Source organism: Hipposideros armiger, unplaced genomic scaffold (assembly GCF_001890085.2).
Source record: "Hipposideros armiger isolate ML-2016 unplaced genomic scaffold, ASM189008v1 scaffold_6, whole genome shotgun sequence".
Taxonomy (NCBI): Eukaryota; Metazoa; Chordata; class Mammalia; order Chiroptera; family Hipposideridae; genus Hipposideros; species Hipposideros armiger.
Genome location: NW_017731356.1, coordinates 2358289 through 2382507, shown reverse-complemented (window position 1 = coordinate 2382507; position 24219 = coordinate 2358289). Strand labels below are relative to the sequence as shown.

At 38.1% G+C, this 24219-nt stretch overlaps 1 protein-coding gene across 7 annotated transcripts in view; it reads right to left on the bottom strand.

The window, feature by feature from the left end:
• FIRRM (FIGNL1 interacting regulator of recombination and mitosis) overlaps positions 1-24219 on the bottom strand; it is a 39621-nt gene that overhangs the window by 11531 nt on the left and 3871 nt on the right. For all 7 annotated transcript variants that reach the window (XR_002124603.1, XM_019647605.1, XM_019647636.1 and 4 more), the window contains 14 exons: positions 23649-23737; positions 22056-22160; positions 21416-21556; positions 20504-20669; positions 19385-19469; positions 17701-17839; positions 13245-13325; positions 7421-7485; positions 6177-6325; positions 5763-5892; positions 4517-4703; positions 3616-3698; positions 3229-3280; positions 1878-1967 (listed from right to left, as the gene is read on the bottom strand). Coding sequence is in view for 6 of the 7 variants with exons in the window: in XM_019647605.1 (XP_019503150.1) it covers positions 1878-1967; positions 3229-3280; positions 3616-3698; positions 4517-4703; positions 5763-5892; positions 6177-6325; positions 7421-7485; positions 13245-13325; positions 17701-17839; positions 19385-19469; positions 20504-20669; positions 21416-21556; positions 22056-22160; positions 23649-23737 (1562 nt within the window). In the remaining variant the exon portion in view is untranslated. The remainder of the gene's footprint in view (positions 1-1877; positions 1968-3228; positions 3281-3615; positions 3699-4516; positions 4704-5762; positions 5893-6176; positions 6326-7420; positions 7486-13244; positions 13326-17700; positions 17840-19384; positions 19470-20503; positions 20670-21415; positions 21557-22055; positions 22161-23648; positions 23738-24219) is intronic.

Here is a 24219-nt window from a genome sequence, read left to right as displayed (position 1 = left end):
AGCTATGAACACACATCAAAACTGGATCTGTGCCTATTTTGGAACTCACCACGTACCACCTTGTATTATTTCTATAAATTTATAATTTCTACTAGATACACGTTCCTTCGGATGTCATGATATATGTGGTTTCCAAATTTTTATTCTAAGCAACAAAACACTATTAAAAATTCACTTATGAGCAAGCTTTATATGTCTAAACAATAAAATCAGACTTCCTATAGTTCGTGGGGACAAGGAGGCAGGGTGGACCTCCCACAAACAGGAAGCCCTGGGAAGAGCTGAGTGGAGAACGGCTGAAAAGACAGTGGCACAGGGGACAGCACGGGCTTTTGGGCAGACCAGACCTGCTCTGCACCCCGGCTTCACTGTTTGTTATGGCGAGTTTGGGGAAGTTCTTTAATTTCCGAGTTACTGTTTTTTCATCTGTAAAATGGAAATATCACCTCTCCCAGAAGGTTGATGTAAGGAACAAAGAATTCAAGTGCCTAGTAAAAGTCATGACGTATTTTTGCAACGAAAAACATTGAAACAATACGTCATGAATTTTCCAACAACCCAATACAAAGCCCAGTCCATATAACAGTCTCAAAAAACATCCATCTCCACCTCCTTCCTCTGAGAGGGGATGGTGTCCTGAGGGAAAAGGAAGCAGCTGAACGGGCACAGCTGACACTTGTCACGTGCTCACGTCATGCACGCACGCGGCCTCCACAGCCTCCAGGCTCGCAGCTGCCATCTGAACATTCGTATCAATCTAAGGACTGACTCTCCCAAGGACCCTCACGAGGGGATTCAAATTCAGGTGTGTCCCTTAATTTTAAATTTTAGAACAGTAACTTGACCATGGCAGGAAATCAGTATTTGATAACTGAAAGAAAAAATTCAAAGTAACTCCTCATTTATCCATTACTTATGTACATACCAGACAGCCTCAATTGTTGTGGAAAATTTAGAAAACTGAGAAATAAGGAAGATGTCTAAAAACAGAGTTTGTTTATAAAAAATCTTCTAGGCCTCACTTAGAGCTACTTTGTTCTGAGTTGTATTTGAAGTTAAATTTTCACAACCACCTTGGGAAAGGATAATTTTATTCCTATTTTATAACTGAGGCTTGTTACACTTTCACTTTTCCCCTAAACATTAAACTTCTTTACTATAAAAAAAAATAAGAGACATCATTAAGGGCATAAATTTTCCAGCTCTTCAAATTAGTTAAAAAGGGCAGGGGTTACGGAACCATCTCAAGTATCTTAAGTGTCTGAGAAACAAGGGAAGGTGTTTCGGAAAACAGTCAGAATGTTTATCTGTAACTTGCAGCAAGCACACTGACAAAGGCTCTCCTGAGCAGACTTAAGGCAGGCTCTTCTAAGCCCTCCTGCCAACCAGCCTTCGACCTTGGCCTTGAGTCCATCCTTGCCGGGCCTGCACCAACCAGTTAGTCCTGCTCGGTCTGCTTAGAAAGAATCCCTCCCCTGGTGTCTCATCACCTGGTCTGTGCTCAGCAGATCAGTTTAGCAAACATCACCCCCTCAGCCCTGATGTTTCCTCCTAGTCAATTCCATCCATTGACCCCCTTGCATGTAAATTCTCACCGTCCGTGCTTGTTCAGAACTGAGCCAGCTGTACCCAGGTCGCTTTCCCCGTCATAACAGTTCTGGAATAAAATCGGCTTTTACCACTTTACTTACTGTGCAGCTCTGGTCTTTAACGTCAAAATCTAACTCATCAAAAAGCAATAAACTAAGCAATCAATACATGAAAAATTTCAGCTCGGATCATGTCAACATTTAAATGTAGAATAAATGGGGTGGGGACTTCACAAGTCTGAATCCAACCCCCGGCATCCTCCCCAGGACAGGGACAGGGACACTTGCCTGTTGGGGTGGGGCCATGAAGAAGAAGAGACGCCTCAACAGCACAGACAGGTTGGTGAGCTGGTGACATTCTCCAGGGCAAGACTTTATCTGGGAAACGACAGGAGAGAAAGCAGAGATGGGCTGACTTAAAACCATGGCTTCTACAAGCTTTTGTACGCGGAAGAAGTAACAGTAGCCCTTTCTGGGAGACAAGATTATAGGCAATTTTAATTTTTAATTTGGAGCTTTTCTTTACATTTCTTCCTTCCATGAACCTAGATTACTTTTATAATGGGAAAATAATTTTCACAACACTTTGGAATCTATCTCTAATTACCATTTTGATAACTTGATACTCAAAGACAATTCATGGAATTTTTTAAAATCTAAGCACAGTGGCGCAGAGGTGGATAGAACTCTACCAGATGGAAGCATTAAAGGTTTTACAGACTTGGTTTTCTGGAAATCAATTCCTATCATAATGTACTAGGACATTTAAAGGAGACAAAATACACATAACATAAAAACCACTCTTTATCTGTTTTGTGCAAGATGTGTTAAGGATTTAGTAGGTAAGCACTTGAGACCATCAGCCATAGAGACATGAATGTCAGACACACCTCACCACGTTTAGTCTACAGCATCCTTTAAAGGTAAACCAATAAATACATGAACCAATAACTACTAAGAAATAAGACACATGGAGTCACATAGGATCTTTATCAAAGGCCGAAAACAAAACTCAACAAATACGTCATGACCATCTTAAATGGAATATCTCAGAACTTAAAAACAGGTCAACATTGAAGATTAAAATCATCATTAAATAATTTTCTCTTTGTACTCATTCCAAAGCATTATTTCTTTTCCCAAAAGGCATCTATCACTGTCACATTTAGTCCTTCTCCAATCATCCTGACTGAAGCAGATACAATAAAACCAAGAGTCAGCTTGTCTAAATCATATTAAAAGGAGAGAGAACAGAAGGAGACAGAGGAAGAGAGAGAGAGGGGGAGAGAGAGAGAGAGAGGGAGAGAAGGTGAGAGAGAGGGAGAGAGAGGAAGAGAACTCTTGGTCATCAATATTACAACGAACTTTTCTTATTTTCTACTTTGTATTCAACTTTAAATTTATCCTCCATGAGTCTTTCTTTCCCAGAATAATGGAACTCTATAAAATTTTGAAAAATCTGAGACACTTTCTCCAGTTTTACACTGTTTCTAGCATCAGTATTAGTGCAGAGCAAAGAAACTGTCAAAAACAGTGTAGCTAGCCTGTACTTCTCCTTTGGACATTTCCTTTCTTTAAGATCATCATATCTCCAAAGGAACTTCACGGAAAGTGGGCGTCTCAGCCTGTGACTACTCACCAGATGAGCCACTACGGTGACGTGGTGTGCACAGAGCTCGGCGGTCCCATATCTGCGGGAAAGAGGAGCAATCTTTATACAGTTACTTACACAATTACTCAGACAAGCAAGGAGACCACCTTCCATAAAGCACTAAGTATTCTAAACTGCAGTTACTACCAAGGCCAGGGAATATCACAATATACAAAACTAGCCAAGCAACAGTGATCTACTGACTTAAACCAAAAAAAGAGGGAACCCAGTCCTAACTTAGTACTGTGCTATGAAATCAGTCCATTTTGGGGGGGCTATGAAAAATTATTGAGACAGCATTTTCCTCTAAACTTACAAGTATAAAATCATTTAGTCCTATAAATCAATCCCCCAAAACAAAGAAGTACATAGTACCGAGCAAGGAAGCACCACGCGTCCATAGCTAACAAGGAGGTGATCATGTTAGCTCTCAGCACAGCACCCAACAGAGCAGCATCCTAACGAAAACAAGTTCATGACCAATTATCATTAATGCTGCATTTCTCAAAACAGAACACTATCACGACCCAAAGAACAAGCGAGCCTCAGTGGGAAGGCTCGGCTTCCTAGTATCTAAAAGACCCCATGTTATCACTCCCTCAGCACTTACTCAGCCCCACTGCACCGAGCACTGAGCTGGGCCGTGGGAATTCGAGTGCTTTTAAACATGGAAACTTGATCTCTAGGATGCACAAAAATTCTCTAAGTACAGAAACCTTTAAAACAATGTACATAACACATAAGCCTAGACTTTTGTTTCTGCCTTTACCTATTCAAATACAATACTTAATATGGCTGGATATTATCCACTGTATAATATTTTAAATGATACTGATCCTTATGTAAATTCTAAGAATTTCTTTCCGTAGAATTTCCTCAACATCTTTTCTAATCTGATTCCATTAAAAACCAAATCTACATTATGCCTAAGATCTACAGTTGGTACTACATACTATTTGCTTCTTTTCTTTATGAAACCGAATTAGGTAAAATCCACACATTTTTCCTCTCTTCATATTCTTTCCATACTTTCCCACCCAAAATGTTTTCTCAAATATTTTAGCTAAATACTACATCTGAAAACTATAAGACACTGGGATTACAATTTCCTAGGACACAACTGAGTTAAAGGGTAAGATGTAAAAATGGAGAGAATGACGTTTAAAAAGAACATACATCAACTATCCCCACACTTTCTTCTGTATATAAATCACAATTTCAATTAAAAAAAAGAAAAGCAAAAGCATAACCTCAGCTCAGCAAGCAACAAACGCACCAGTTCAGGAAAGAGTGAGGGCTGGAAGGAAGTAATAAATGTACACAGGTGAACGCAGACGTGCTGATACAAGGTGACGGCAGCCTGGGCCTGCCCTCCACTCTTCACTTCCTGTAAACGAACAGGCAGAGAGAGTTCCCCGGAACACTGCTCAAAACTGTCGAAAATGGCTTTGAGAAGTGACACCCTGCAGGAAAATTGAAAACATTGAACCCAATGTCATTAATGTTTAATAATTGGCAGGTATAATAATAAAACATATCAAGGGTTGTTTTAGCAAAGCAAAACGTCTCAAGAGATATATATTTCCAATATGTGAATATGTAAACGTAAACATAAAATACAGTCACTGTTAGAGAAATTCCTTGAAGGACAAGAATTTCCCTGTACATTTTTTATCATTTACCCAGTATTTATCACAGTACTAAACTATACAAAGTCAGAGACAAAACTGATCAAGGAACTTGATATTTAAATAGCTTAGATAGCAAATAGCAAATATTATAGTTCTGACAGAGAGAGATCATTTTATGGTTGAAATGGTTTAAGCAATCTTTATCGAGGATTTAAATAACAAATGAGAAATAGACAAGCTATGAGTAGGTAAAGATGACAAAAGCATGAGGAAAAGACAAATGGAATAACCGGGCTGACAAAAGCCAGTGTCTGTTCAGAAAATGAGCGAAAGGGTAAGGACAGGAGGAGGCCTGATATGATGCTTTAGCTTCTGAGCAGGAGACCAGGAAGCTGGGAGAGGACTTTAGGGAGGCTGACCTGTTAGAGGTACACAGAGCGGGCTAAAGCAGAGGTGAAAATTAAAGCATAGCAGTAACCCAGGGAGGAGGAACTTGGAGCTTGGCGACGGGAAGGAGGGTGAGTACAAGGGACATTTCCAGGACATAACTTGCAGTCTCTAGCATCCTATTTGTCAGAGCTCATTTCCAAAAGTAACTAACTACACCCACCCTGTCACACTCAATGTGCATAACGCTATTAGGCAATACCTCCTGAAACGCTGAACAAAATTAAAATATTTTTAGCATCTATAGATGTATATTTTATATTTCTCTCTTTTTAAAGTAACAATATATATATATATATATATATATATATATATATATGAGGTCTACACAGTAATTATTAACTAGAATATCTGACACAACAAAAAACTTCATTTCAAAACCTTCCCAACAATAGGCCATTCTAAACCATCCATATGTGATTGGATATAAACTACACGTGTCACCTGGCTGGAGCTTCTGAGGCCTGGCTTTCTGTGCACCACAGAGTCTGCACGTCCTCGGGCTGAGAGGGCAGCTTATCCATGATGACAACCAGCAGTAGGCATTGTGGGAACTGTAGTTCATAGGGCAGCTCTTAACCAGCAATAAAAACACAGTAATTATGATACAACAAACTGGTAAAAACATACCCTACATATTTTCGGCAAAAATCTGATTGTGATATGTAAAGAAATTAGAAACATAATTTTTTAAAATGAGAAGTATGCTCCAAAAAGAAGTAGAAAAAATTTTAAATAAAACTTTCTAAACTTAAAAAAAACCCAAAAACCTAACTACATAAGGAAAGATACCCCTGCCTCTAACGTCATCACTGATAAGGGTGCTCTAACATTAACTCTGCACCCTTTGGCGCTTACCTCGTTTACTGTCCAACACCACGTGCACGAAAGGTGGGAAGGCGAGAAGCTGGCTGATGAGTGGGTCCAGTGTAACCAGGAACGCCCCCGCTATTTCCTCCTGCTGGGCGTTAGAAATCCTGGCAGCATACAGGCTTGGAGGAAACTGACTGAAAAGAGAGAGGGAAAAATTCATTAATAGCTACCTTCTAACTGATGTTCTTCTAGCAGTGAAAATATATCAAGAATAAGTGAATAAGTATGTTTTATAAAACAAAATTCAAAGGACTTAACTGATACCATAATCATATAAAGAAGCTCAGAACTAAATAACATGCTGCTACTTTTCCTGTCTTAAGAAAAATCCAGAACAAACAAAATCTCTCAACTCGGCATCCTCCTCCAAACACCTCCCAACAGAGAGGGCAGACTAATGACGCGAGGAGGAAAGGAGTATTAGAGAGAGGGCCCCGAGCACGTGCGAGGAGGTATCAGAGAGAGGGCCCTGAGCATGTGTGAAAGGTGGAATTAAATGCATAAATGGAGAGGCTGGCCTTACATACCTCACTCATGGCAACAAAGGGGGATAGGGGCCTAATCCAGGTAGAACAGTTGATGTGTTGGAGGGAGTGCACGGAAGCTCTTTTCCAGTTGCTTCCATTTTTCTCGGTGACATACAAAGTGAGGACACTGACATGAGGAACTGGTTAAAGCTGTTAGAAATACAGGAAGTTTGAAGAGGGAGTGGTATAAAAAGGTTGTCTAGGAAACTAAATGAATTAGGGAGACATAAGAGGGTGGTTAGATAAATGAGTTGATAGATTATTTTAGTGTCAGATTGAGTGCTGTTCTAAGGTAACTGTCAATTTCAAATGTCACTTAGCCCCTATCGAAATTATGATACTTCTCTGGAATTCATTTTTCTAAGACGGAGTTAACTACTACTTAATTTAAATCGCATAAAATAAAAATTAACAAATACAATATGCCAACAGAAAATATATACATATATATATATATAACCATTTTTTTTTGCCTTGGTGTTTATCACTGTACTAACTATTCATCACTCAGGTATAAGGTATCGGTAAAGAATATGAAGGTAAGGAAAACTCTCATGGAAGCTATATTTTAAAAGCTGTCATCTCCAACTATTTGAAGCAAGCAAATAAAAATTAACTAAAACATTAAGAAAAGTGACTTTTATTTTAAAATGGTTCCAATGGCACTGTTCTATTTTAATAATCACATGGTATTCTTCTTACCTGTGTATCTGAAGATAAAGCTGGTGCAACGTACAGCAAGAATCAGAGAGGAAAGGAAGGAATTCCTAAAACAAAACAATTGTGTTCATTCTTTGTATGCAATGTGCATTTCTAACAGACACACATCAGACTCACAAAGGCCTGCAAACAACTAAAATAAAATCCTGGATATGCCACATTAAAAAAAAAAAGTTCTTGCATGAAAATAAAGAGGAAGATGAGGCTGAGCATCTAAAATTCTGCTAAAACTGTCACCAACGTGACAGTTAGCAGCTACTATCATGAACCGAGCGCCTACTAAGTAACAAATGACTTTATGTACTTTATTTCAGTCCTCTCAAAAACCCTACGATGCGTTATTGTCCCCATTTCACAGAATAGAAAGCTGAAGCTAAGGTATCGAGTAACTTGATCAAGTAACACAACTAAGAACCAGCAAGCATGGGCTTCAAGTACAGTTGTGACTGCTCCACACATTGTGGTTAAGTTAGCTCTTAGAAAGTAAAAGAAATAACTTTTACTGTGTTATAGAAAAAAATTGATGATTAATTTTTAAAAATTAAAAGTTTCACTGATAGAAAAGAACTGATTAAAAAAGGCATGACTAAAACTTCCAGTCAAGATGGAGGAGTAGGTAAATGCTGTGCTCATTTCCTCCCAGGAGCACATCAAAATTACATCCAAATTATAGAACCACCGCCACTGAGAACCACCTGTAGACGAGCTGAACAGAAGTCCTGTAACTAAGGATATAAAGCAGCCACGTGGAGGCTGGTAGGAGGAATGGAGACACGGAACAGACAGGCCCCACATCCGCGGTGCGGTGGTTAAGAACCAGGAGGGACGTCTCAGCTGTGGAGGTTCCTCCGAGGAGCGAGGGGTCTCAGCCCCACACCAGGCTCCCCAGCCCAGGGCAGCAGTGCCAGGAAGAAAATTCTCCGTAACTTCTGCCTGTGAAAATCGGTGGGATTGCACCCAAGTGAGGTGGAGGAAGGATGGAGTCCCCAGATGTTCCACTTAAAGGGCTGGCGCACAGACTCACCCATTCTGGGCTCCAGCACAGAGGCAGCAGCCCAAGAAGTGCCAGGAGCACACAGGGAGGAGCTAAACTAACTTCGGGGTGAGAAATGGAGGGGCAGGGGTTTAAGCAGCTCTCTCCAGGAATGGAAGCACTGGTAGGTGCCCCATTCAAAAGGCTGGCTGGCTGAATGGATAAAAGAAGACCCATACACATGCTGCCCACAAGAGACCCACTGTAGATCAAAAGACACACATAGACTGAAAGTAAAGGAACAGGAAAAGATATTTCATGCAAACGGAAAAAACAAATGCTGGGGAAGCAATACTTTGTACCAGACAACAGATATTAAGACAAGAGCTGTAACAAGAGACAAAGAAGGAAATTTCATAATGATAAAGGGATCAATCCAACAAGAGGATATAACTTGTCAACATCTACACACTCAATGTAAGAGCATCTAAATACATATAGCAAACACTGACAGACATAAAGGGAGAGACCGACAGTAATAGTTGTAATAAGGGACTTTATCGCCCACTGACACCAATGGACAGATCTTCCAGACAGAAAATCAACAAGGAAACAGTGGCCTTAATGACACTTTAGGCCAGGTGGACTTCACTGATATTTTTAGGACATTTCGCCCCAAAGCAGCAGAATATACTATCTCTTCAAGCACACATGGAACATTGTCCAGAGAGACAGACCACATGTTAGGCCACAAAACAAGTCCTAATAAATTTAACAAAACTGAAATACCAAGCATCTATTCTAATCACAATGGTACAAACTAGAAATCCATTACAAGAAGGAATTTTAAAAACATACAAACAACATGGACACTAAAATGTGTGACTGAAGAGCGAATGGGTTAACGAGTTCAAGGAAGAAATCAAAGGATATGAAAATACAACAACCCCAGATCTATGGGACACAGTCAAAGTAGTTCAAAGAAACAAATTGACAGCAATACAGGCCTACCTCAAAAATCAAGAAAAATCTCAAATAAACAACCTTACTAGAAATAGAACAAGGCTCAAAGTGAGTAGAAGGAAGGAAATAATAAAGATCGGAAGGACAAAACCTACGAGTCTAAAAAATAAGAAAAATAAAAAAAACAAGAGCTGGCTCTTTGAAAAGATAAACAAAATTAATAACCTTTAGCCAGATGCATCAAGAAAGAGAGGGCCCAAATAAATGAAATCAGAAATGAAAGGGCAGTGACACCGACACTGCAGAAATACAAAGGGTTATAAGAAAATACTATGGACAATTATATGCCAACAAGCTGGACAATCTTTCCAGATTGTCTGATGGATAAATTCCTAGAAACACACAATCTCCCTAAACTGAATCAGGACGAAACAAAAAAAATCTGGACAAGTTGATCACTACTAACAAAAGCGTTTGCAAAAATCCTCAACAAAACATTAGCAAACCGAATTCAGCAATACACTAAAAAGATCATAAACCATGATCAAGTGAGATTTATTCCTGGGATGTAAGGTGGCTCAACATCCACAAAGCAATTAACATGATACACCACATCAACAAAATGAAGGATACAAAGCACATGATCATAACAACAGATGCAGAAAGAGCATCTGACAAAACCCAACACTCATGTACGATAAAAATTCTCAACAAAGTGGGGATAAAGGGAACATACCTCAAGGTAGTAAAGGCCATATGTGACAAACCCACAGCTAACATCATAAGCAATGGTGAAAAGGTGAAAGCTTTTTCTTTAAGATCAAGAACAAGACAAGGGTGTCCACTTTCACCACTTTTATTCAACACGGTATTGAAAGTCCTAAGCACGGCAATCAGACAAGAAGAAATAAAAGGTATCCGAATTGGAAAGGAAGAAGTAAAACTGTCATTATTTGCAGATGACATGATACTACAGAGAACCCTAAAGATTCCAACAAAAAATTATTAGAATAAATGGATTCAGTGAAGCAGGATACAAAATATTCAGAAATCAATCACATTTTCATACACCAATAACAAACTATCAGAAAGAGGAGTTAAGAAAACAATCCCATTTACAACTGCATCAAAAAGAATAGAATAAAATACCTAGGAATACATTTATCCAAGAAAGTAAAATACCTATACTCAGAAAACTATAAGACACTGAAGAAGTCACAAATAAATGGAAAGCTAAATGGTGCTCACAGATAGGAAGAGTTAACAGCATTAAATGTCCAAACCCAAGCAATCTACAGATTCAATGCAGTCCCTGTCAAAATACCAGTGGCATTTTTCACAGAACTAGAATAATCCTAAAATTTATATGGAAGCACAAAAGACCTTGAACAGCCAAAACAATCTTGAGGAAGAACAAAGTTGGAGGTATCATGCTACCTGATATAAAACTATAATACAAGACTACAATAATTAAAACAGCATGGTACTGGCATAAAAACAGACACATGGATCAATGGAACAGAATACATAGTCCAGAAATAAACCCATGTCTATAAATAGTCAATTATCTATGACAAAGGAGGCAAGAACATACAATAGGGTAAAGATGGGTCTCTTCAATAAATGGTGTTGGGAAAACTTGACAGATACATGCAAAAAAATGAAACTAGACCACTTTCTTATACCACATACAAGAATAAGCTAAAAATGAATTAAAGACTTAAATGGAAGACCCAAAACCATAAAACTAGAAGAAAACATAGGCAGTAAACTCTCTGACATTGCTCTTAGTAATAGTTTTTTGGATGTGTCTCCCCAAAGAAAACAAAAGAAAAAAATAAGTAAATGGGACTACATCAAACTAAAGCTTTTGCAAGGAAATCATCAACAAAACAAAAAGACAACCTACTAAATGGGAGAAGATATTTGCCAATGATATATCTGATAAGGAGTTAATATCCAAAATATAAGGAACTCTTACAACTTAACAACAAAAGAACAAACCATCTGATTAAAAAATGGGCGGAGGACCTGAATAGACATTTCTCCAAAGAGAACACACAGATGGCCAATAGACATATGAAAAATTGCTCAACATCACTAATCAGGGAAATGCAAATTAAAACCACAATATCATTTCACACCTGTCAGAATGGCCATCATCAATAAATCAACAAACAACAAGAGTTGGAGAGGATGTGGAGGAAAGGGAACCCTCATGCGCTGTTGGTGGGCTTGCAGATTGGTGCCGTCGCTATGGAAAACAGTATGGAGGTTCCTCAAAAAATTAAAAATGGAACTACCCTATAATCCAGCAATCCCACTTCTGGGTATTTATCCAAAGAAACCCAAAACACCAATTCAAAAAAAGTATGTACCCCTATGTTCATTGCAGCATTATTTACAATAGCCAAGATATGGAAGCAACCTAAGTGTCCATCGACAGACAAACAGGTACAAAAGTGGTATATAAACTATTGAGCATTACTCAGCCATAAAAAAGAGTGAAATCTGACCATTTACAACAACTTGGATGGAACTAGAGGGTATCATGCTAAGACAAATAAGTCTGACAGAGAAAGACAAATACTATATGATTTCACTTATATGGAGAACCTAAAAAACAAAATAAACAAACAATCAAAACAGAAACAAACTCATAGAGACAGAGAACATTTTAATGGTTGCCAGGTGAAAGGAGGCTGGGGAGCTGGGTAAAGAAGGGGAAGGGATTAAGAAGTACAAATTGGCAGTTATAAAAATAGTCAAGGGGATGTGAAGTACAGCATAGGGAACACAGTCAATAATATTGTAATAATTATTTATGGTGTCAGGTGTGTACTAGACTTATTGGGATGATCATCATAAGTTATAAAAGTGTCTAATCACTGTTGTACACCTGAAACTATTATTATATTGTATGTCAAATGTAATTTTAAAAAATTTAAAAATTATATATTTTTTAAGTGGCATAATTAGGGACAATCTTGCCTTCCACAAACCAAGCAAACATCAGATGGGTAAATACGCATTAAGTGCCACTGGTACCGGGACCTTCCCACCATGTAGTTGTGCTCCTGAAATCCACAGCTTGCAAGCTGCAGGGAACCCACAGGTGGAGCAGCCAAGCAGAGTGGGTGGCAGGTGCCCAAAGGACAAAGTCAGGCAGCCACCAAACCAGGTGGCAATGAGTGCGCAGTCAGTGTGCCGGCCATGGACTAGCTTCTGACTGTAATGAACAGTTATCGGAGACCCTTTTCTTCAAAAAGGAGGACAAGGTCAAAGCTAATGAACGAGGACAACAGTTTTGGGTTTTTTTGTATTAATTACCAATGATGTTTCTCTCCCTGGCTACCATAAGCATTCTCTGCTCATCTCAACAAAAAATCTGCCTTGACAACTTATCCATTCTATCCATATGTGTTCAACTATCACTGCTGTCCTGATGACTCCTAACTATGTAGGTCTTCCTAAAATTATTCTACAGTTTTAAAGGTTTGGAAATTTCAACTTTAAAAACCTAATTTAGAAAAATAGTAGAAATAACTTATAAACAGTAGCTGGAGGCAAGCTGAATTATCTTCTGAAAACTGACCTGTGCTTACAGAAATTTTAATTACATTGATATTAAATAATGTTTTCAGGTAATTGAATAAATAACGATGATGGTAGTAACTTAAATGATAGAACAGATGCTCAAATTTAACAATTAACAATACCAAACCAAAAAAAAAAAACCCCAAAACAAAAGAACGCTACAAATATACTTGATCAAATGACATCAAAAGATTGTTTTTGACAAGAATGATAAAACAAGATCATTTATAATTTATTATTTCACATTTATGCATTATAAAAAATAAGCCTTACCTTAGTATAGTGTAAAAGAGAGTTGGCAAAGAAACGACACAATTTGAGTGTTTTCTGAAATAATCTGTAGTCAGCATTATCCTGTTTCAAACAAGGAAATAATAATATGAAATAAACTGAACTTGTAAATTGGACAATATTTTCTAAAACGAACTCTTAATAAACACTTAAGAGTGTTATTTTCCAAGAAAACATAATTCTACTCTGAATTGTTAAGAGGAATACCAGTAAACACCAAAAGACAATAAATATTTCAAAAAATTAAACTCCACATTACTGAAAATAAATCTTATATATAACAGTAAAAGATGGGTCATTCTGGGTTGATCTGAAAGAAACTTTAAAAACCTATTGTTCTTTGCTTATGTGCAGATCAACAGATGGGAAAAAGAAAAAGGCCTTACAAACCAATAAAAGAATGATATATAAAACAGGCAAAAGACAGGAGAAGGCAGATTACAGAAAATACAAATTACAAAAAAACTATTATTGAAAAAAATTCCTAATTACAATACGTGTTTTGAGAGGAGTTTTTGATTAGCAAAGATTTAAAAGGCTGATAATAACCAGAGTTGATGCGGAGGTGGGGTGACAAGCACTTTCTTTTACCATTCGTGGCAGCATAAAATATTACACTTTCTGAATTATCAAAAGATAAAGTGTTAAAATTCCTTGACCCAGTAGCAGTTCCACTTCTGGAAATATATCCCATAGAAATATTAGCACAGGTATGCAATGCAACATTTTTTATACATTGAAAAGTGGGATGAATCAAGTATCCATCAACTGGAGACTGGTTAAATAAATTCAAGGTATATGAATAAATTTTTAAGAGCATAGAGCTATTAAAAAGAATCAAGTAGATAATATCTTCATGACACAGTAAGTGTGGAGATAAAGTAAAAACTCAAGCTGCAAAACATGTATAATATAACTCTATTATTTTAAAATGTGTTATGTGTTAACATTTGCTCCTTAATCTCTCAAAAATAAATCAAAACCTCACCAATGGTTCTATCAGAGGAAAGTAGGATTTGTATCCTGACAGAACGGTGGGTAACGCCAAGACAGCCACGTGCACGCCTGCCTGAACTGAAATCCCGCCCCAGCACAGCCAGTAGGCAACCTTGGGAAAGTTACACAACCTCTCCAAGGGGCCGCAAGGTGGCTTCGGAGTATACTAAGGTGACTGTGAAGTTTAAATAGTGTCTGATGCGTAGGCGACTTAGCTCAGTAAAATTGGTTATGTTACCCAAATGTGTAATACACATTATAATCTAAAGAGCCTTAAATTAGTACCATAAAATTATGTCTGATACATTCTTGTCTTTAATTTTGAGAATTTCATATGAAATAAATGTTAACTTTAATGTTAATTGACTGTTTGATTTCTTTTCAATACAGCAAAACCTTAATTAAACCAATCAAAACGGAATTGGGTAACCCACTAATTAGACATGACCCTTCATTTTAACCTGTTAAAAATATTTGCAAACGGTCAATTTTTCTCAGCAAAAATAGGTTGAGGTGAAAACTCACCTTCCTTTGATAATTCTGTGCAAGAACTCTTACAGTGCTATGGGAATTTACAAGTACAGATTAAAGCTGAAGAAACTGACCCCATAATATACTCAAGAAGAAATTTTATTCAGCGTAGATTCACATCACAAGGAACCTTCCCTGACTTCATGATTGGGTTTCTACCTTTACCCCCATGAGCCAACCCCCAGTTCTCCACAGATGACACTATTCTATAATTTCCTGCTTATTTGTCTCCCGAGCTAGACTATAAGTTCTTGACAGAGAAAATGTGACTAACTCAGCACCTCATAAATATTCTGGCACAGAACGTGCACTCTGCAAATACTCATTAAATGAATGAATGGTGACACTCAACTTATCATGTCCACCTACTTTCAAGTTTTCTTTCTCATTCAAGAGAAAAGAAATTGTACAAAATTTGGTTGAAGACTCTAGTTTTACTTCATGCATACCAGTTAACTCTAGAGCTTTTATTTTGACATTTTCAAAAAGCCAAGTGTACAACACAAATCCTGTCCCATCTTGATTTACTCAACTGTTTAAAACAGAATGTTTGCATCCCTGTGCCAACAAAGGAGGGGCTGGGACATGAGCAAGAAAGACCATTTCTCAATGTTTCAAAATATTGAGTAGCCATTCTTCCTTTCTTTAAATAACAGAAATACCGATTGAAAACTACACGCAGCAGGCAACAAATCTAAGTGTAGGCAACAGATGTAAAAATATGTCTAATTTCATAAAACAAACTTCTATAAGCAATATATAAACAAGAGTAGGAATTGCAGTGGAAATTAAATTTATATCAAAGAGCCTTACAAATAAATTTCCCTATTTTTATAGAAAAACTAAATCATCGGCGGATAAAAAACTATATGGTAAAGCCCAATAGAATACTCTCATTTTGAAAGCATGTTCAAGATTTAACAGAGAATAAATATCTTGTCAACGTCAGCGGCTGTTATGACTGAACAATATCCCACCAGAAAGATATGTTTAAGTCTTAACCCCTAATATCTCAGAATGTGACTTTATTTGGAAATATGGTCATCGCGGATATAATTATAATAGTTAAGATGAGGTCATATGGAGTAGGATGTGCCTTAATCCAAGCGGCTGGTGTCTTCTATGAAGATGATGTGATGATGGAGGCAGACAACGGCGTCACACGGCTGCAAGCCATGGAGTGGCAGTGACACCAGAGCTAAGCAAAGGGCACGGAGCAGACTCTCCCCCAGAGCCTTCGAGAGAACAAGGTTCTGCTGACGCATTTCACACTTCCGGCCTCCAGGACTATGAGAGAATAAATTTCTGTTGTTTTAAGCCACCTAGTTTGTGGGGACTTGCTATGGCCACGCAAGAAATGAATACAGGAACTGATATACCCATATCCTTCCATTAATAGCATCCAACTAATTACATCTAGTGGTTTTATTTAGGCATTTTTGAAAACACTGCTAGGAAAACTTTGCTTGATTCCAAAATAAATATCAATAGTGAACAACAGAGGGCGATGCTGATCAGAATTTAGAGAAAAGAATACAGACCATCTCAAAGCTCCACTGCAGGCAATGGACAAGTGAGTAGTGCTGCTCAAATTTATCATCCCAAATTTTCACAAATAAGGAAAAACATGAAAATCTGCTTGGAATTTAGGGCTTGCCACATATCACTCCTGTCCAGTAACCCGTCTAATCTGAACTCTCCATGTACCAGCTGGGGAGTCTGTGGTGTCAGGATAAGCAGAGGGGCCTGGAGGCAGAGCAGGTTGAGATTGAGGAGACAGACGTGTAGGATAAACATGGAAAAGGAGCACCTTCCTGGCACTGACACGGAGTAGCCAACCAAATGCGTGGCCTTTCAGCAAGGTGAAGGGAAGTCAGGGTACCTGAAGGAGGAGGGACAGAAAACCAGGGGGGGGAGAGAAAGAAGGGATGTAAGGGAGGACAGGTAAGAGAAAAAGCAGAGAAGCACGGAGGAAAAGGTTAGTTCCTCCGAAAGCTCCTCCTCGCTGACTTCAGAACTCCTTTTCAAATGTCCAGCCCCCCGCGAGCATCTCTTTCAGATCCCAGCCCAGGAGTTGCCACCAGGGTTTCGGAACTGGCTGAGTCCTTATGCCCCCTTCCCCACAGAAGCCTGGCAGGGAAGAACGCTGGTGCAGAGAGATTCATGTCAGGCTGTGGGCCTACAGCAGGACGGGCTGTGTTACTGCTATTCGGAGAAAATAGTTAATTCATTTTCCCGCTAAAATTATCATATATAACTGTTAGGTCCTGGGTATTATTAACCCTATAATTTAGGGCTTTATGAGTTAAGTAAAATTTAAAGGGCTAGTCTGAGGACAAAAGGCACTTATGTATAACACTGTCATAGGAAAATGAACTATGGTTCCCAATAAGCATATTACAAACAAATACAATGTGTCATAAGTGGGATGCCAATTCAACACCGTAGCTTTTGAAATAAAAATAAACGTTAGGTAAAAATCAATTTTAGAAGACTGTACACCGAGTTGTACCTTGCCATCTCTGCGGGTTGCGCTGGATCGGTGAAGAAGGGGTGCTTGTGGCTGTATCAGGACGATCTTAAGTAAGTACAGGACTAAGGGATTCCATTTGTGTCTTAGGGTACAAAACAATGAGAGGCGTCTGAGGAGAGTGCCTTGGCCAGCCAGTTAATATGGAAAAAGGAGGGGAAAGTAGGCTCGTGAGAGAATGAGAGCAGACAGGAGTCCAATGCAATGTTCTAGGTGAAGTGACTATAGGTTAAATCATCTCACGGATTGAAAAAAACAGAAAACAAATGAAACCAATTAAAACCCTTCTAGGTAAACTGATCCATCGAGTCAAACGGGGTGCAGTCGGAATGTCAAAGGAAATAAGAGCCATTGTTCTAAGTGCTGTTAGAGCATATTTACCTGTGCCTCGGACTGGGTCATGTGCTCGGCTAACTGTAAACAAGACCGGAAGGAGAAAAGAATGTCTTCACACAAGTTAGTGATTACACCCTTGTGTTTCAGCTGATTCTTTATAACCGACTGGTGCTTCAGGCTCTGCCTACAGGAATAAAAAGCAAAAGACACAATCACAAGTAACACATCAAGTAACTTAGGACCATAAAAATATGACTTGAAGGGACATGTAAAAAAATCACAATGCATATATTAAACATGACATAATTAAGATGTGCCAACTTTACTAACTATGGATTTCTCCGTGTAAAATAGTAATTGAACTCTTACTATGCGCCAGTCGCTGTGCTAGGCTCTGGGGATAGAGAGGTGAATAAAAAGACACAATCTCTGTGCTGTCTGCATGAACTGTGGTCCAGCACAAGACAGGATGTTAATTAATAATTAATTATGGCTGTGATAAATGCTACAAGAGAAAGGTCCCAGGTGCTGCCCCAGAGAGATCTAACTTATTCTTAGGGGAAGGCTATCAAATTGCTGCCACGAAGCTGTGGCAGGTAAGCAGGGCTCACCGAGGTGTAGAGGGTGGGGACATCCCAGCAGAGGGAACAGCCAGGGAGAGGGTCGGGGACAGGAGGGTGTGGTAGGTTTGAGGACCTCAGAGCTGGGAGAGGGCAGCAAAGACGGTACAGGCTGAAGAGAGCACAGCCCAGAGGGTACTGGATTGCTACTCCTAGTAAAATGGGATGGATTTTAACCTGCAGAAGGACAGGATCTGATCTGCATTTTTAAGGACCAGTCTGAGTGCTGGGTAAAACATGGACTGGGAGGGACAAGAGTGGAAGGGGTTTGACGACAATGGTGACACGGCTAAGTCGCTGGGCACGCACTGTGTGCCACAAACAGTTCTGAGCACGTCCCATCGATAAACTCCACTCTCACCATAACCCCGCCAAAAGGTACCACTGTTCCCACTCTGAGGGCCCAGAGGAGTAAGTGATTTCAGCATGGACTCAGGCATATGCAGCAGGGCTCTGAGTTGCCACCTGGAACCACTGCTCTATCGCTAGTGGGCAACCTAGTGACCTGGTGGTGCAGAAAAGCACCAGAGACCTGGCGGAGTTACACTGACCTCTGATGCTTTATGCGTGTGTGTAAGGCAGAGGTGCTTGCCATTCCTACATCTCACCTATACGTCCTCCTGCACCTGAGAATGCGATGGCCCTATGGGCGCACTCCCGAGTAACCTCAGAATGCTCCAGTTAAAGGTACTTTATAAATGGAATGAACTTGAACAACTCAAAAGCACATATGAAGGGATTATATTTGGCTCCAATTGTAATTACTAATTTATCTAAGCCTGGAAATAGGATAATTGATAGTCAGTTAAACAGCTAGCAGCAGACAAGTGGTTAAGGTTTAGCTGGGCCATTATTTCAGAAGTACCAGCTAACTGTTTGGAACTTCCTTATTATTTTTTTTTAATTTCAGAGGCAGCAGAGTAAAGAAGTCCAACTTGGTTTGGGAGCTACATGTAGGCTATCTGGATTATCAGACAGCAGGGCCAGTGAGCATCATATACACCTCCACAAAATGTTTCCAATGCAATCTAAGAAAACTATGAATAATGAAGATTTTGGATATGGAAAATATATTACAAAAAGAAAAAACAAAAACAAAACAAACTTACTTAATTATAAATTTCCAAGTATTGGCATGAAATGCATGGTCCATACTGGAAATAACAGAGCAGATATCCAACAATGAATGAATGACTACAAAAGAAAGATAACAGAACTCAAAACAACATTCAAATGTCACACGTTTCTCCTATATTTAAAAGTATCTACTGAACAATTTGACATGTTAAAACAGGTAATGCAGAAAAAATGTGCCAAAATAATTACTTAAAGTGTCACAGTTTTAAAGTTTTTATAAATTATGGAAATCAACTTCTGAAGTTTACACCTACCCTATGACCTGAATAAAACTAAAATGTTTAGTGGATGAAGCTGTGCCCTAGTATAACTGAAATATTCTATAGATATAATTCTAATCTAAAATGACAAAATGAGCATAGGGAAAGAAAACCTAACAAAAGTAATTTACACACTACTAGGCTTCTACTCTGTCTGTGGTAGATTATTTGTAAAAATGGCCACAACAGCTCCCGTTTCTGTGTCACACTCTTGGGCAGCCCCTTCCACGCGGACCCTGGCCTTAGCCATATGACTTGCTTTGACCAATGGGACTATAATAAATGTAAGGCAAGTGCAGATTTGAAAACTGCTGGGTGATGCGCTCCACATGGCTGGCTGGGTGTTTCCACTGCTTCCAAAAGAGAGGGGAGTGTGGTCAATGACAACCACACACACACACACACACACACACACACACACACACACACACACTCTCACAATCGTACACACACATATGTAATTATGTGTTCTGAGAAGGAATGCAAACTGCATTTCTTACTATGAGTTATATTTTTTAAAACTCTTAAAGCTACTGCCTCTGAATCTGAACCACTTTAGAGTGTATAAAGTTGCACACTTTTCTTTGTTAATCAATGTAGGTCAATTACCTACTATGAGCTTTAACTGAATACACAGATCCAATGTTAAGGCATCAAATTTTAAATTCTAAAATTTAAAATATTAAAACATATCTGGTAGGATTTATTTTTTTATGCAGAATGACTATAAAACCATGAATCATTAGAAATAATATTGAGTTCAATAACGTAACTGATATACAATGTAGTCAACACGTATCATGTACTAAGTAGCAAGTTTCCTTCACTCACCCATCACCATATTCAAACCGTCATCATTCTCATCCACTAACGGGTCCACGCAGACCATATCCAGCAGTTCCATTAGCTGTTTTTGAAGAGAATAGGCCTCCTTGAAAAGAGCCTGGAGAAGGTCTGAAACGATGTGTAAGCGCCCAGAATAGACAGATTCACTATTCTGCTCACAAATAAATAAAAATGAGAGAAAAAGCAAATCATAAAAAGCTCAAAAGCCAAATTTACTTTAACTCATACTATCAGAGATTATATATTTAACGTATTGTACTAACTCACATATTCATTCATTAAACAAATGTTTCGTGAACATGCATTATATACAATGTTCTTCAAGAAATGCAAGCATGTCAAATGATTTCTGACTCCCAAGACCTTGAAAATATGGAGCTAAAAGGGCAATTCACACCACCGGGTCAGGTGAATGACACTTTAGCACCTTTCACCAAGAGAAGCGATTTTCATTCACCCAATAAAGAGCAGGATGAAAATTGCCTATTACCCGCAAACCCTAGGCCCGCTTTTGTGGTTTAAAGCTGCCTCAGAAATGCAGAGATGAACTAAGTAAGGGTTCAAGTCCCTTTACAGGCATCTAACATTAAGGAATTCATCTGATTCACCAATGTCCTGACAGAACAATTTCAGGATCCCTGTTAACTCGATACAAATCCGTATCACTTCTTTCTTTATAGACAGGAGACAGGATCAAACAAAGAAAAGGCAAAAGCCCACTTTTTATCACTTCCTTATAATCACTTATTTAAAAATATTTCCATACATGCTCTTAGTTCTATGGCAAAGTCTATTCCAATAACACAGGCTAAAATGTAAAATCTTATGTACAGTTTTACTCAGCTCCTTTGCCCGTGGATTCCAGGCCATTTAAAGTGTCTTAGACCCGTTACTCACCTTACAATGTACAAAGGTGCTTTTGATTACATGTAGGACTGAGGAGGGGAGACTGTGAATATTTTCTAGAATGATGGGTTCCTGTGTGGCGCAGACATGCTGAACACATCCTGTAAGAGCTCCTACGACCTGCACCATTGTCTGGAAATAAGGAAAGAGTTCCATTCAGAATCCATGTTTGGTGCACCTAAAAAGTGTCAGACAGTATTCCGGGTGCTAGGGATACAGCAGTGGACAAAACAGACGCTCTGCCCCTACTTTCAAAGAACTGCAGGCTATCATTAGTACAAATACTGGAGCAACTAGCTAGCCATTTGGTTCAAAAAAAAAAAAAAAAGTTGGAATCCTAACACACGTATGAAGGAATATATATGGCAGGCATTCTGACCTATGCTGTGAAATTACAGGTAGGGCTTGCTAACTTGATGATTTATCTTCCTTTGACAGTTTAGATGTTTACTCCGCATGAAATAGTATAAAAAGTTCAGAATTTATGTGTCTGTATTCTTATCTTTAATTCTATAAACTTAATTCTAGCATTGGGCCATTACACGAAGAGCATGAGGCTAGGCAGTATCAGTATTAAAATTCTCACACTCTCTAAGCCCCCATCTCTCTTTTACTAATACATTTGACTTACTTGTAAAATACTCCTTAGAGTGGTCTGAATTTCTAAGTTTTGGCTTGATAGTTCTCGGGCTTGACTGGTTAATTCATACATCATGTCATCAAATAACTTCACAGTCTGAAAACAAAGCAGATTATAAACAGAAATAGAAATCACTAGAAATCTTTTTATAAAAATCAGATGATTTTTACTTTGCATAGCAACACCCTTAGGATATTATCGTCTAGCTTAACAATTTCACTTTTAAAGTTTTATATATATACATATGTGTGTGTGTGTGTATATGTGTGTGTACACACATACTTTATATATAAAATGTTTGTATATTATATATTTATGTATTATGTATATATAGTTATTCTACAATTCAATCTCTTAAAAAAATAAGGCCTCAGACAGAAATGGACTTATTTTCCATTTTGTGGTTTGAATCTATTTAATAAGATCAAAAAATCAAAAAATCATTCAAAGTTCATTTTTTGGTGAGGTGGCAAACATAAGTGCTACTCTTTATATGATAAAAAATGAAGGTCTTAACCAATCAGCACCCCCAATGGGCGTTCCCAAGGGTAACTTCCGGTAGTGGTAATGAATTGGTGCTGAATCGCCTATTCACTTCTGTCCTAACCAGCTCCCCTTTTCAGCCAACTCGAAATACAGTTCCTGGGTTAGAGGCACAGGATGGGGCCTCAGAACTACGTTTCTTTTGTGAAAGGTTAGCCACCTTAAGATCTCAATACCAGGATCTTTCTAAGCAATTTAAATGGCCGAAATATTGGTAGAATAAGCAGAGTCAACAGCACAAGGTGATTACAGAGGATATTGTTTTCCACAGGCCTGCTGACGCTCAACAGCCTGTTTTCACCTATATAGCACCTGGGCCTTTTTCTGGTACTCAGGAACAAATGCTAAGAAACTTTTCAGATAGAGCGTAATCAAGGAAATATAAAATGAATACTGATGATTATCTGTTTCAGCTAAACTTAGAAGAAATCCATTCCAATAAGAGAATAAGTTATAATAAATTGTTTCATTTTGGCACCAAAGTACCTTTAATTCTCTCAACTTAAAAAAAAACAAAGACTGCTTTTCAGAGAAAAAGTATACCATATATCTAAAAATTAATAATGTAATCTGTAAATGTAATGTTTTATATTAGTTACTTGATTTTTATCGCTATTCCAGCCTCTTATTCTAAGGCTTCTTTAATACATCCTGGGTCCATTTTTCCAGACAATATAATTTAACAATTATTAATAAATTCTACTGAGAAGACACAACAAAGGGACTTGCTAACTTTATCACCCATCCCAAATTTTCATTTAATATATTTAAAATATAAGAATACTTAAAATTAACTACCAATAATTTAAGTTCAATTAGCAAAGGATGCATACTATCTGAAAATATAAACTTTTAATCACTTAATGATTACTCTAACACCACCCTATTCTCAGCATGAGATCTATTTTTTACTACTTTATTTGTATTTCAAATATGTTTGATACATTAAAAAAAAAAGCCACAATTAAAAATGATCTAAAACTGAAGTTAGATTTTAACAGCCTTTAGAACCTGTACATTAAGATAATAATAGTACTATACCTTTGGCAGCACTTGGGAAAAGAAAGTCTGTTCCAGTGTCAGGTGGTTCATATGAGGTAAAAACATTTCTACGATAACTTTCAGAATTTCTATAAAGCAAAAGAGTAACACATTTTGTAGGAATATGAAGTCATGTCAGCCATCAAGATCACCGCTCTTTCCAAATGTGAGAATATGTAAGCACCACCAACATAAAGCATCGCACAGTGTCAAGCGCTGTATTCTGTAGAGAGAAACTATTAAGTAACTACAATAATATCAAAAAAAGGGGAAAATATGTCCAGCAGTTGAGGACCAGTTAATGAATGTAGGTACATTTACTGAATAAGATCTGTGATCACTGAAATTATTATTAGAGATTAAAACCATGAAAAAATGTTTACAGAACTTTAAGGTTAAACAAAAAAGGTACCAAAACAGTATCCCAATTTTGACACCTATAAACATGAACATACAAAAAAGTAACAGTCTGGCAGAAATACAGAGAAAGGAGATAAAAATGTTCCGTTATCAAAACCTTAACAATTTCAGATCAATGGATGTAATTTTATTTTTTTTATTGTTTTCTGTT